The 15,451-nt window shown below is 31.3% G+C and overlaps 1 protein-coding gene across 2 annotated transcripts; it reads right to left on the bottom strand.

The window, feature by feature from the left end:
* Window positions 1-901: 901 nt before the first annotated feature.
* On the bottom strand, window positions 902-14,240 carry LOC111054608. 2 transcript variants are annotated; one of them, XM_039437610.1, is made up of 5 exons: window positions 14,042-14,240; window positions 10,361-10,475; window positions 9,168-9,342; window positions 3,986-4,112; window positions 902-2,261 (listed from the first exon to the last, which is right to left on the bottom strand). In XM_039437610.1, exons 3-5 carry the CDS (start codon window positions 9,243-9,245, stop codon window positions 2,161-2,163), a joined length of 306 nt encoding a protein of 101 aa, XP_039293544.1. In that variant the 5' UTR covers window positions 9,246-9,342; window positions 10,361-10,475; window positions 14,042-14,240; the 3' UTR covers window positions 902-2,160. The 2 variants fall into 2 exon arrangements, with proteins under 2 accessions (XP_039293544.1, XP_039293545.1); XM_039437611.1 differs by having other exon boundaries at window positions 10,361-10,451.
* Window positions 14,241-15,451: the final 1,211 nt, after the last annotated feature.

The raw sequence follows: 15,451 nt of genomic DNA, 5'->3' as shown, positions 1-15,451 counted from the left end.
ACCTTTGAACCACCTCACCCCCTTAGCACAAGGGGTAGGGATGGAGACTTTTGATATGTCTATCTCCGCTCACTACTCTTAACAAAACTGTGGGGTCAAAATTGCCTTCCAAACTTTTCCTTCTATAATCTTTCCTTGACTGGACTAGTTGTCACCATTGTAAATGAATAAATGAACTATTGATTGCGTGCAATAACGCATGCAATTAATAACTAAAATAACATATAGTATTGTCTCTCGAACTTTCTCTGCTTTGAACTTGGGCTGTCCTGTTGCCAGTATGTCTTGAAGGAGATTAGCTTTTGTATTTTTGATAATTGGGAATCTGAAATCAAACTTTGCATAGATGGGGCGGAGCTCCTGAAATTTTACAGATATGGGACTTGTGACAGTTGATAGAGCTTATCAATGACTATTCTAGGTATAAATTTAATCAAAATCGTTGCAGCTATTTTGGAGAAAATCGCAAAAACCCCTGTTTTTGACAAAATTTTCTCCATTTTAGCCGCCATCTTGAATTGCATTTGATAGAAATTGTTCGTGTCGGATCCTCATATTGTAAAGACGTTAAGCTCCAAATTTCAAGTCATTCCGTTAATTGGGAGATGAGATATCGTGTACACAGACGCACATACACTCATACACACACACACACACACACACACACACACACACACACATACAGACCAATACCCAAAAACCACTTTTTGGACTCAGGGGACCTTAAAACGTATAGAAATTTAGAAATTGGGGTACCTTAATTTTTTTTGGAAAGCAATACTTTCCTTACCTATGGTAATAGTAGGGCAATGAAAGTAAAAACATACTTCTGAAGTATCGTGAAAACATTGGAAAGCAGACGCAGATGAGAATTTGAAATGTTGAATAAATACTAATTATATTGCAGAAGAAGATAAGAATTTTTAATGTTGAATGAATTATAATTCTAATAAAGTCTACGGGCATCTTAGCTTTCTATTATAAGATCCATATATTCAAAGCTATGTAATAAACTTCTTAGATAGTCTCAGAAATGCTCAATAGGCTAAGATAAAAATGCTACTATAATATATATTTATTAGTAAACTAAATGCTACTATAATATATATTTATTAGTAAACTTATAACATACGGTAATTAAATAAGCTGGAATATTATAAAAATATTAAAAATTGAGTGATATTGAATGATAGAAGCAGAACATTACACGAAATTAATTGCTATCTGAAGATGTGGAATTCAACTCTTTATTCTCTTCATAAGACGGACGGGACAAATAACCTCATTCGAGTGGCTGAAAATGATCAAGAATCACCTTTAAAATAGCATACAATAGTTGATGATAAATACTTCGAATATGCCCAGACTGTTTCTGAACCAAAAAATAATTTACAAATTGATTTGATTGAAAAATATTAATTGATAATTGAAATTGTTGTGCAAGTGGATTTCTTTTTTCAGTTTTTATAGTAGGCTATATAAGAAGGGAGAAGAGCAGCAATAAGGATGTATGTATTATTCTAAGTACACCCTGATTATTCCAAAAAAGTAAACTTGAATAAGATAAGTAATCTATAAAGAGACACACATTTTTAACAGAGGGTCTAACATTTTGTCAATACAATTTCAGGTTTTCAGTTGTCATAATATAAAGGCACCAATGGAGTTGGATAAAGTATTATTTTTACTGCACATTCTAAATATCTCAAAATCATTTAGACCTCAAATAGAAATAGAAGTAATACCGTATAACAAAAAATCGAAATCAAAATAAAAAATTGAAGAAACAAACATTTTTCAAGTTTAGTTTTTACAGTTTTCAGCATAAGACAGAGGAATAATAAGCAATAATTTTATGGACACCTTCATGCATTATTTGGAACAAATCCACAATATCTCAAAATCATGTATGTCTAACTGCAATAAAAAAATAAGTAATATAGCATAAAATTAATAAAGAAATTAACATTTTTCATATTACAGTTGTCATAAGACAGAGGAGTAGCAGTAGTAATGTTGAATAATGTATAATTTACAATACACCCTGAATATTCAAAAATCAAGTAGGCCTTAACTAGAATAATAAAAATAAAATATGTAACTTAATAAGACAGCAAATTAAATGAGAATCTAACATTTTGTCAAGCTGTTGTATTTTTTTTAGTTTTCATAAGCAGGTGGAGGAGCAGAAGCAATGATGCGTCCTTGCTTCATAGTCTGATGATAGCTGTTGACAATAAGCAGGCCATAGACGTTGATGCCTGAAAAACCCAAAAATTGCTTATGAAATCCAATTTCAAATTTATCATAATATATGAAGGCCTATGCAAGATTGCATATTGCATAAGTAACAGAATGTTGTTACGTACATATGTAATTACCAAGTAGGTTTTTTAGAAAAAATATCGCCATTCATGATAACTTATATACAGTACCAAACATCTCTTTGTAAATCATCACAAGTTTAGCTGTATTTCTCTCGAAATAATTATATAAAATATGAGAATTTTTCATAACTCAGAAAATATAGAAATCAAGGTTCAATTATGCATAACATCAATTTACCAGTACAGTATCAATTTAATAAATTCAATTCATTGCATAAATAAAATTGACAAATTTGTTTTCTTCAAATACAGTTGTTACTTCATTTGACTATAGTGTGGTCCACGTTATGATGGCAATGAAGAAAGATAGGAGAGCAGAATTGCCAATACTATTCTTTGCCTTGCCACTGCCTTCTATAGAAGATATCTGATACTAGTATATCTGATGTAATATCAACTGTTTAAAATAATCAATCATACTCGTATTCTATTCGAAAAGAAAATATAATTTTAATGATTAAAAAATGATAAACTATCATGAACGAGATAATATTTTGTTAATTAATAATCCCACATTGTTATTAAGTACTAATTGACAACTTTACCGAGCTAGGGAAGGATCTGCTTTGGCGAATGATTAGAAATCATCGAATGATGGCCCAAAATCCTTGTATTTTCAGTTCATTATCGAGTTTTCAGCTATTTCTGCCAAATCCAGAAATCGGACAGAAACCTTTGCTCTCGCCTTTTTTAGATTATAAAATTCTGAATAAAATGAGATCATTCGGAACTCTCTATCTCTAATGAGTACTGACGAGTTATGATTTCCCAAAAATGAGTAAAATTTAAAGAAAAAATATGATAAATTTTAGTTTCTGATTAACAATATCCTCCGATTGTTACCATTTATAGATGTATAATTTCAAAATTCCTCTGGGCGTATTTTTGTGCTCTACAATCTGAGATCAGGTAGAGCGCTCTATTTCATATACTATATATTTCCAGGTACACATGACAAAAATGCTCCTTGTATTGTGAAAAACACCTAATTTTCAGCTTCAACCATCATCACCAACTACATTGCCCTCACATTGATATTTAGCACAATGATATAAGTTTATGAGATTTATGTTCTATGAGAATCCACCGTAGATGCACTTTATTTCAGTATTTCCTTGTGGAGAGGTTGCATAAGGACACCTCAAGGATCAAATTTTAAATTTCATTTAATTCAGAATTCTATAATCTAAAAAAGGCTAGAACAAATTTTCCTGTCCGATTTCTGGATTTGGCAGAAATAGCTGAAAACTCGAAAATGAAACGAAAATACAAGGTTTTTGGACCACGCTGTATCTAGCACAAGAAAATTTTGCATGAAGATATTGGTTCTGGTCTTCTCTCATGTAGCCTATCCAAATAATATATTGAAATATCAGAACTGCAATATAAATTGCAAGCACCAATGTATATAGTGACGACTAAACGGAAACTTTTAGACTGAAGTAATTTCAAAATATACTGGAGTAATAATTCCGGAATGATTTCCGAAATAATATACTGTAGGCTACTATGATTACAAAATATATTCGTATGAATTTTTTACTTTTTGTAGGTGGCACTTAGCCAGAATTCTTACTGTAGGTATGAGCTATACTTACTCAGAATGATGAGTCGGAAGAAGGGGTTGTAGGTATGCACAATGATTGATGAGACTATGGTGATCGAATCAATGAAAATCGCAAAAATCAAAGCAATAATCCAGGCATGAACAAAGTTGGGTCGGTTCTGAAAAAACACATAAATTATTTGATAACTCAATAGAAATTAGATAATACATTTCTACAAATGTATCATCCTAATAGATAATAATGACCCTAATAGCCTACTACCCTAGGCACTAGGGTATTATATTACTATCTTAATAGTCCAATATCGGGGCACCAAGCTTCGCTCGTTATTTATTTATTGATAAACAGAACACAAATTCTTTTAAATGATTGAGAAAAATTACAGGCACAGCCCAAAACTGTTTCTTCCCCGAATTTTGATTTATATACATTATAAATATAGTCCAAAAAGTAGGTTATGTTCCATACACTTGATTTCCAGTCCAAACATTTGAAAAGAAAAGTTCTAATTTATATTGTTCACAAACCAAATTGAATAACAAAATAACACTCACTAATCACTTAAAACTGTAAAATTAAGATACTGTATGAAAATTATGATATACTCTAATTTAGAATGATATGCCATCTCATGTCAACAAATCAAATTATTTTGATATAGTCGATTAAAATTTCTAGATAATATTTCTCGTGAGATAAGCTGATTGATTCAACAGCTGAACATAATTCTGTCTTTCTCCCACACAGATACTCGCATCTTCTGTTATGGACAGACGACGAAATTATCATCTGTTTTCCAAGGATGAAGAATTATTATCCTTTTCATGTCCTTCAGCGAGATTTCCTAGGGATGATAGGTACCTAGTGCAATAGAATTTTTATATCATAAACCTACTGTTCCAAATTTCGTGAAAATCGTTAGAGCAGTTTACGAGATCCGTTGGACATAAATATATAACCATATAAATAAATACAGAAATTGCTCGCTTAATATAGGAATAGGGCTGATATCCTACTGGCATGTATGTGATAATTATGTAAAAAAGTTATCAAGTCCACGTTTTATATGAATGTTAGTATTTATGCCTTTAATGTACATGACTATTGTCATAGCCACCTCTAATACAGGTGTATTATGAGTGGCTATGCTATTGTCAATGCTTACTGTTGTATAGCCTGTGAGGAATAATAAAATGAATTGCTTTGAATACATGATAGCCTAATAGCCTTGCATGTAAATGTAATCTATGAGAAGACAAAGATAATTTATGGTTGAAGGGGTAGTGATAGAATAATATAGGGGAACTAGATCAGTAACGTAATCAATATGATGAGAATTGAAATTATTATAATTTAGTCCATCACATATTTTCCCATAATTTATTCAAAAATGTTCATGTATTATTGAATATTGTCCTCTTTCACGTGGCTGAAACCTCGTAGAAAAGGCAATTCCACTGGATTTTATATGTATTTTTCAAGATACTATACCATGAATTATGAATTCCAGTGATGTAGTACGGTACAATGTAAGAGTACAATAAATCGATAATTTATTGCCTACATAATCTGTTACCTGTTATTTATCTCAAAATGTCATGAATAACAGATATAATACTAGAAGTAGGTCTATGTAGAGGAGCCCTTATAATCTTTGGAATCTGAAATAGTCTTAGATTTACCATGTTAGCTAGAGAGTCTAAAATAAATCAGATATTGGATTAAAATCGTCTATAAGTATTCCCTTTGTTATGATCCATCATTGATCTATTATAATATTATCGCCTAGTGAATATATTTTTTCTTCTTTATTATAAGACTCAAGGTCTAGAATATAACTAAGTACCATATGTAACTTAGTATATAACTATTTCCGTTCAGTTATCAGTTGATTTTATTTTTGGTCCCATAACTGCAGTAGACTACACAGTAGGCCTAGTTGCCATGTAACTTATTAGTATATAACTATTTCCGTTCAGTTAGTTATCAGTTGATTTTATTTTTGGTCCCATAACAGCAGTAGACTGCACAGTAGGCCTAGTTGCCATGTAACTTATTAGTACCTATATAACTATTTCCGTTCAGTTATCAGTTGATTTTATTTTTGGTCCTATAACTGCAGTACACAGTAGGCCTACAATCCTTGTATACATAATGACCGTTACATAATGACCGTAATGACCTTCAAATGACCGTTATAGATAAATGAATGTTTATTGCGGTATTCTTGATAAACAAAATTATATCTAATTACAATATTAGCCTACACTCTACGATATAATGTTTTTGATTCAAATATTATTCTATAGCATAACTATCTATAGCAAACATAGCAAACATATCTATAGCATAACTTGATAAATAAAGTTCTATCTAATTACAATATTAGCCTACACTCTACGATATAATGTTTTTGATTCAAATATTATTCTATAGCATAACTATCTATAGCAAACATAGCAAACATATCTATAGCATAACTTGATAAATAAAGTTCTATCTAATTACAATATTAGCCTACACTCTACGATATAATGTTTTTGATTCAAATAATATTCTATAGCATAACTATCTATAGCAAACATAGCAAACATATCTATAGCATAACTTGATAAATAAAGTTCTATCTAATTACATATTAGCCTACACTCTACGATATAATGTTTTTGATTCAAATATTATTCTATAGCATAACTATCTATAGCAAACATAGCAAACATATCTATAGCATAACTATCTATAGCAAACATAGCAAACATATCTATAGCATAACTTGATAAATAAAGTTCTATCTAATTACAATATTAGCCTACACTCTACGATATAATGTTTTTGATTCAAATAATATTCTATAGCATAACTATCCAAATTGACTATTGTAATAGTTGAATGAACGTTCATTATTCTTGATAAATAAAATTCTATCTAATTACATATTAGCCTACACTCTACGATATAATGTTTTTGATTCAAATAATATTCTATAGCATAACTATCCAAATTGACTATTGTAATAGTTGAATGAACGTTCATTATTCTTGATAAATAAAATTCTATCTAATTACAATATTAGCCTACACTCTACGATATAATGTTTTTGATTCAAATAATATTCTATAGCATAACTATCTATAGCAAACATAGCAAACATATCTATAGCATAACTATCCAAATTGACTATTGTAATAGTTGAATGAACGTTCATTATTCTTGATAAATAAAATTCTATCTAATTACAATATTAGCCTACACTCTACGATATAATGTTTTTGATTCAAATATTATTCTATAGCATAACTATCCAAATTGACTATTGTAATAGTTGAATGAACGTTCATTATTCTTGATAAATAAAATTCTATCTAATTACAATATTAGCCTACACTCTACGATATAATGTTTTTGATTCAAATATTATTCTATAGCATAACTATCTATAGCAAACATAGCAAACATATCTATAGCATAACTTGATAAATAAAGTTCTATCTAATTACAATATTAGCCTACACTCTACGATATAATGTTTTTGATTCAAATAATATTCTATAGCATAACTATCTATAGCAAACATAGCAAACATATCTATAGCATAACTTGATAAATAAAGTTCTATCTAATTACATATTAGCCTACACTCTACGATATAATGTTTTTGATTCAAATAATATTCTATAGCATAACTATCCAAATTGACTATTGTAATAGTTGAATGAACGTTCATTATTCTTGATAAATAAAATTCTATCTAATTACATATTAGCCTACACTCTACGATATAATGTTTTTGATTCAAATATTATTCTATAGCATAACTATCTATAGCAAACATAGCAAACATATCTATAGCATAACTTGATAAATAAAGTTCTATCTAATTACATATTAGCCTACACTCTACGATATAATGTTTTTGATTCAAATATTATTCTATAGCATAACTATCCAAATTGACTATTGTAATAGTTGAATGAACGTTCATTATTCTTGATAAATAAAATTCTATCTAATTACAATATTAGCCTACACTCTACGATATAATGTTTTTGATTCAAATATTATTCTATAGCATAACTATCTATAGCAAACATAGCAAACATATCTATAGCATAACTTGATAAATAAAGTTCTATCTAATTACATATTAGCCTACACTCTACGATATAATGTTTTTGATTCAAATAATATTCTATAGCATAACTATCCAAATTGACTATTGTAATAGTTGAATGAACGTTCATTATTCTTGATAAATAAAATTCTTTTAGAAACTGGCCTTCAGCGGGTCACCACTTTCAGGCCGAGCTAGTCTCAATCCTTGTACAGTTTAAATTGAAAGTATATTTTATGAAGAAAATTCATTTCAATGTAATGAATGACTCATGCCTTAGGTCATGAATTCCTAATGGGAGTAAACATTCCCATTACAATTATTATAACTGTTCATCTTTGAAGAGATCTTTGGAAATTGAAATGTCGACAATTAATTAGTTCAGGCAATGAATGCTCAAAAATGGGCATAGAGGGAAAAGTTTGGAAGACAGTTTTTGACACTGCAGTTCTGATTAGGGTAGTAAGGAGGTAAACATGTCAAAAGATGGAAACAATTGATGCTGATTATAAACTCATAGAGCATTAAATTCTCTTCAATTTGATGTATAATTTCAAAATTTTACTTATCTTCCTATGACTGTTGCAGCAGCTTTTTGTTGCAGTTTTGCAACAATAGACCAATTATTGACAAAGAAATTTGAAGGGAATATTTTAAACACAATTTTTCACTTCACAGCTTGGTTGAGAGTTAGTGGGGAGGATATTTTTAATATTCTTTCCAAAGAATGGACATTGATATGTCCAAAGCTCCGCCAATTTATGTAGATGCATAACAATATAATTATTATCTACAGTTATTATATTACAAATTGCTTTTTCATATCATATACAGTTCAATAATTATTTTCTTAGTCTATATTATGTAAATTCATCTATAATTTGCTGTATTGTAAGCTATTGTATGAAAGTGTATAAGCCAGTATATATTGTAATCTACATAAATAAAGTACTCAATCAATCAATCAATCATCATCCGTCTCATACCCACGTACAAGACTGGAGCTCATAGCGAATCACACTCAGCAAAAAAAGTGTATTAAAGGCAAAAAGATACTGAAAAAAAAGATATATATATTCAGAGTATTTATCATCTACTTACAACCAGGGGCATACTGAACTGTTCTACAATTAGAACTGGAGTCGTAATTGTCGCCGCTGCATCTCGAACAGACTTCATACTCTTTTAAATCGAATCCTAGCATGCGAGTTATGTCTTTCATACCCTCATCACAAAGGATTCCAATGAAAATCAGAAGTAAAAATGTACTGAGAGCCTGTAATTGAAGATAATTTCATTCGATGATTATCAATAACTATACAACATCGATACAATTATTGTATGGATTCGAATGGATAAAAAATGAATGCCAAGGAGTATTATAGTTGGGTGAATGAGTTAGTTAGGAACAGATAGGTGAGTAGGTTTTTTATTCAATTAAAAAACTATTAATTGTCCATGTCGAAACTTAATAATATTTGTAATATAAGCATATTTTTTTCATTCGGGTAACTAGTAGGCCTACCCTTTTCCTGTGTTTTCAAAGACACAACTAGTCTCGGGTTTTGGGCAATTGCCTTTCCATTATGAATTTATTCATTTGAATATGCCTTATTCATTCGAATTTCAAGTGCCAAAGTCTAACTTGTCTTTGAGAAAACTGAAAAACTGTAGGTGGGAGCGATAAGGTAAATTTATATTTTAATTATCCAACTGAAAAACAATCAAGTGTCCATATAAAATAAATCATCAGCATAATATTGATAAAAATAGAATATAAGTTGTTATTAATGAAGATTAGTATACACACATTTCTATGGATTAATTATGAGAAGTGCCAGACCCAAAAATGTAACATTGTTTTTGTGGCTTTGGTGTAAAATCCATTGAATTATTATTCATTCCTTTTCAAGTGTCTTGTTTTATAAAGTATATTTTTTTGTAAAAATTATCTAAAAACGTATTTCTTCTGGTAAGTTCGGTAAGTTTGACAAATTTCAAATTTTGAATTCAAAAGCACGTTCAGAAAATTTATCACACAAAGAGATAATTTTATAGAGTGAAGGAGAGAGTTATATCCTTATATAGTTTTTGAAGATAGGATAATAACTGAATTATTTGTCTGCTTTATTGAATATGATACTAATACTATAAACGTTATGAATTATATTCTATAAACTTTTTGTTTACTAAAAGTGGCTGGTTAATATCTATCATGGTAGAAAACTCACAATTCTCTTATTAAAAACTAATAGCCTAAATTGAAAAATAAATTCGAAATCTTGACAACTCACCCCACAGATCCATCCAATTAATTTAGTGGCAGTTTTCAATGAACAGCCACAGATGCTCTCTTCCAATTGAGGTAAGCGTAGTGCCATATTGCTGGATAATTTGAAATAAAATTACCTAAATGGAATAATATGGAAATGTATTGAAATAAAACTGAAAAAATTGAGATATCCAGCTATTCAAAAGAAAATTATGAAAAATTAAATTATAGTCACTCATACTTGAAACATAGTCTCTCATTAAAATATGTTAACCATTATTACATTAAAATGTATTATCCAATATAATAAAGGGGATTATATATTACTTAAAATATTAGTATCTCAGTCTCACATAATGAGAAGAAAATTATTTTCAAATCTATTGTTAGTTCTTTGTACACACAAATAACTCAACTCTCTGTAATTGCTTGATTTACTGTAATTCATTTATTTTCTCTATAAACCCGAACAAAATCGTTATTGGTTGTTTATAGACTAATTAGGATAATTTATTATCAATATGGTGATTGGAGATAAATAAAAAATATATTTTTTTGGAATATGAATGGTAATTACAGGAATGAACCAACTAAATATAATGAAATTTGTTGAATTTACATGAAAAGAGTCGGTTTCACATAGGCAGGCAAGTAAATCGGTCGCCTGGGGCAGCCAAATTATTATTAGGCTATTATAGAGTAAAATATGTTCACTATTTTGTAAATATTTTGTGTTTTCTAGCAATGAATTGGATAAAATGAATATAATTTCGCCCTGTCAAAGAATAAACTAACAAAAATGTTAGATAATATTTTATGAAGAATCAAAGAGTTGCACATTGTGAGAAAAAGATATCTATGCCGATAAAAGCCATATAAATAAATAAAATGTGATAAGTACATATAGATCTCTGCAACAAATATAGGGTCTGTATAATAAGTAACCGGACTGACCTCAGGAATTTTTTTATTGGCAAAATATGTACAATTTTTCTTTAGAAATCTTCAAAGTAGTTCCCATTGGAGTCGATAACACGCTGATACCGGATTTTCCAATCCCTGAACGCTCCCTGGAAGTCGGCAACCTCTATGCTGTCTAGAGCCCTCGTCGTAGCACGTTGAACGTTTTCCAGAGTCCCGAACCGCATCCCCTTAAGTTGTCTCTTGATCTTGGGGAACAAGTCCGGTGGTGCCATATCCGGGCTGTAAGGAGGATGTGGCAACGTTACCCTCGACTGTTTGGCCAACTGCTCGGTGACGAGCAGGCAGTTGTGCGACGGAGCATTGTCGTGATGGAGGATCCACGAATCGGCAATCCTCGGACGGACTCGATGAACCCGGGTGGTTAGTCGACGGAGCACCTCTCTGTAGTACTGGCCGTTTACAGTTTGGCCGGGTGGCACAAACTCTTTGTGAACGGCCAGTACTACAGAGAGGTGCTCCGTTGATTAACCGCCCGGGCTCATCGAGTCCGTCCGAGGATTGCCGATTCATGGATCCTCCATCAAGACAATGCTCCGTCGCACAACTGCCTGCTCGACACCGAGCAGTTGGCCAAACAGTCGAAGGTAACGTTGCCATATCCTCCTTACAGCCCGGATATGGCACCATCGGACTTCTTTTTGTTCCCCATGAGATCAAGAGACAACTAAAGGGGACGCGGTTCGGAACTCTGGAAAACGTACAACGTGCTACGACGAGGGCTCTAGACAGCATAGAGGTTGCCGACTTCCAGGGAGAGTTCAGGGATTGGAAAATCCGGTATCAGCGTGTTATTGACTCCAATGGGAACTACTCTGAAGATTTCTGAAGAAAAATTATACATATTTTGCCAATAAAAAATGTCTTGATGTCAGTCCGGTTACTTATTATACAGACCCTGTACGTTCATGTTTCAGTAACATGTCGGCTAGTGCCCAGACAACACAATATTATTGTGGGTTCCATAGAATAGAGAATGCTTTTTGAAAGCATTTTTCAATTATTTGAATTCAGGCTTACAATATTGAAAATGGTAGGGGGCCGCCAAATGCGTTTCGCATGGGGCCACCGATAGTCTAAATCCGCCCTTGTACAAAAAACTAGGATAATCTTAAGAGTCCCTCTGCTACGCTAAGCTGAAATACGTTACATCTCCCAATGTACTTGAATCATAGAGAAAAGATTTCGCAAGAAGATATCCAATGGTGAAGGTCTCTTATGTTCCAAATTTCAAGCCGATTTTTGTCAGCTCAAGCCGATTACTGTCAATTATTACTGTTTTGTTGAGGTGAGTGCAAGAACGGCACACTATTTTGATTGATTGATTGAGTACTTTATTTATGTAGATTACAATATATACTGGCTTATACACTTATATACAATAGCTTACAATACAGCAAAATTATAGATGAATTTACATAATATAGACTAAGAAAATAATTATTGAACTGTATATGATATGAAAAAGCAATTTGTAATATAATAACTATAGATAATAATTATATTGTAATGCATCTACATAAATTGGCGGAGCTTTGGACATATCAATGTCCATTCTTCGGAAAGAATATCCTCCCCACTAACTCTCTACCAGAAAACCAATGAGAGACTATACCAGCGTCACATATAAGATTCACGAAAGAAAGCTAAAAGGATTGACGGCTTGAATGACAGTGTAATTTGGAACATTAACGCCCAATACCATGGGATTTCTTCTTATGTTTTCTCTAATCCAAGCTACGAATCCCGTCCACATCAGCGTAGCGTAGCCTTCAATATTGGGAGATAGGACGGCTTACGTCTTTCGAAGACATATTCCGTAGCTAAGTTGAATTGAATTGAATTGAATCGCTGCCTTTATTAAAAACCTAGGAGGGCGAAGTTAGGACGCAGCCGGCCCTCTCTTACACTTAACCCTCCAAGTTAAGTAATGAGAGACCTTGAGACTGTTCGATACACCTTTTATTTTCATTTAAGTTGGATAATCTTTTTCAATATAACTGTAAGATCATTATAAGAGTGAGAAAAAGTGGCAACTGAAATTTTTAAGTGGTCTAATAAGCGAGTTATGAGTTGTTGAAGTGCTAAACTCCGTTTTCTTTCCAGATCACAAACTGTTTCGAATTTTCCATTAGAGTTTTTTTAATACATTCAGTATATCACTGTTCTAATATGCGGGTTTTTCGCAATTAATGCCAAAATAAACAAGTTATCGAATTTACAAGAAATGTTACTTTTTTATTTCTGAACGAAATGGGGAATAAAATGTTTTAGTTTGAAAAGATACATTTTTTTAAATTTCAAGAGAAGTTCTCATAATATAGTCGAAACCGTTTATGATCTGGAAAGAAAACGGAATCTGGAAAGGGCTCTCTCTATGAAGACCGGTAGTAATAATAAAATTCATCAAAAATTGAAATAATAATGAAAATATATGTATTTCATTAATGAAATACAATAATTATTTTAGGAATTATTGAAATATTATTTCAAGAATTGAAATAATAATGAAAATAGTAAATGTAATATTCCAGTTTATTTACTGAATAATAAATAGGCTACCATACATAATAGGTACTGTACATATTTTGTTTAGGCCTGTTCCAAAAAAGGAACACTATAATAGTGGAAATTACAACATGCATGAATTCCAAATAAGTTCAAATATAAACCCTCTATAAAATACATTAAACTATGAAGAAGGCTACAGTACGGTACTTACAATTATTATCTTGATGCTAGAATCCTGCGGAAATACGTTTTGCCCAATTAATGGAAAACTACGCAGTACTCCTTGATAAATATTCAAATTAATAGCAATCCAAACTGAGGATATTCTATTTCTATATCATGCAACACTCTTCAACGCAAAACTTCATGGAAATAATTCAAAGACCCACCACAGTCACTGGAGAAAATTATTAACATTTCAGCACCCAATGCTGAGAGAGCTCCTGTTTTATGATCGTTGCGTTGCATATCGTTATACTTGCGTTGCATTTTGGTAGTAATGATTACATCAATAAATATTATCAATGTTATTGATCATCAATTGACTATTATATATAGTTGATATAATATTTATCCATAATAGATGGGATTTTAAGTATGGGACTCGGAATTCATCCAATTACATCGGAATACATTCTGGGCTAATTCTACATTCTAGGCTAGTGGAAATAATATATTCTTCCAGTAAAGAAGCCTATTATTATTTAAACTCCAGCGTATCATGATCTTGCAACGCAAAGCGACATATTTGATACAGAGCAGCTCTGTCAACAGCTTTATTGGTGTTTAACCAGTTTCAAGAATAAAAACTCTGACATGAGAATGCTCACTGGAAAACTTGAGAAAATCCTGGAAATCACGGTTCTCAGTCAGAATGCAAATTCAACAAAATGTACTTCTCTTGTTTCTCTCTCCAAGCGCTTTTGCAATAAATGCTGTGGTCAGATTCACTTTGCACTGTCAGGAGTGTCAGCATTGGTTGAATCGGAAGCATCAATGAATTTTATATATGATATGCTGACAGTTTGATGTGAATCTGACCAGGCATTTGTTAATGCAGTAGTCATAACACTCATATAACTTTATTGCAGTTCATTTTGACTATTAGCATAGATGAAGGATAAGTATATTATTATAAAACTGAGATTATTTTTAACTATATTATTCTTGTCTCTGCTATTAGGCATAGTAAAAAAGTGATTAGCCTATTACGTTGATAAAAGCCTATGATAATTCATACTTATTGTGGTACTGTACTGTCATCTTTATTATTATTGTAGGCTACTTATTATTGTCACGATCTTAACTTGTGAAAAATCATCAACTAGATACAAAAGCATGTTATCTAATAAAGTATTCTACTTGAGCATGTTACTGAACCTCATGAATTATTTTACTTGAATTGCAAATAATGGAAATAATCACAAAGTACCCTTTTTTCAAAACACTTTTATAAAACACAACACACAGCAAAACTGAGATTATTTTGTCAGCCGAAACACACATGATGTACACATCAGGAATTAAAAAAATATATATATCTTAAAAATTCATGAATTCAGGGCTACTTAAATTTGTAGGTATTCTTGTTTTATTACAGGGTGTTTGAAAAAAACTCCCT

This window comes from Nilaparvata lugens, chromosome 11 (assembly GCF_014356525.2).
Source record: "Nilaparvata lugens isolate BPH chromosome 11, ASM1435652v1, whole genome shotgun sequence".
Taxonomy (NCBI): domain Eukaryota; kingdom Metazoa; phylum Arthropoda; class Insecta; order Hemiptera; family Delphacidae; genus Nilaparvata; species Nilaparvata lugens.
Note: the sequence above shows the minus strand (reverse complement) of the source record. Positions and strands in the feature narration are given on the sequence as shown.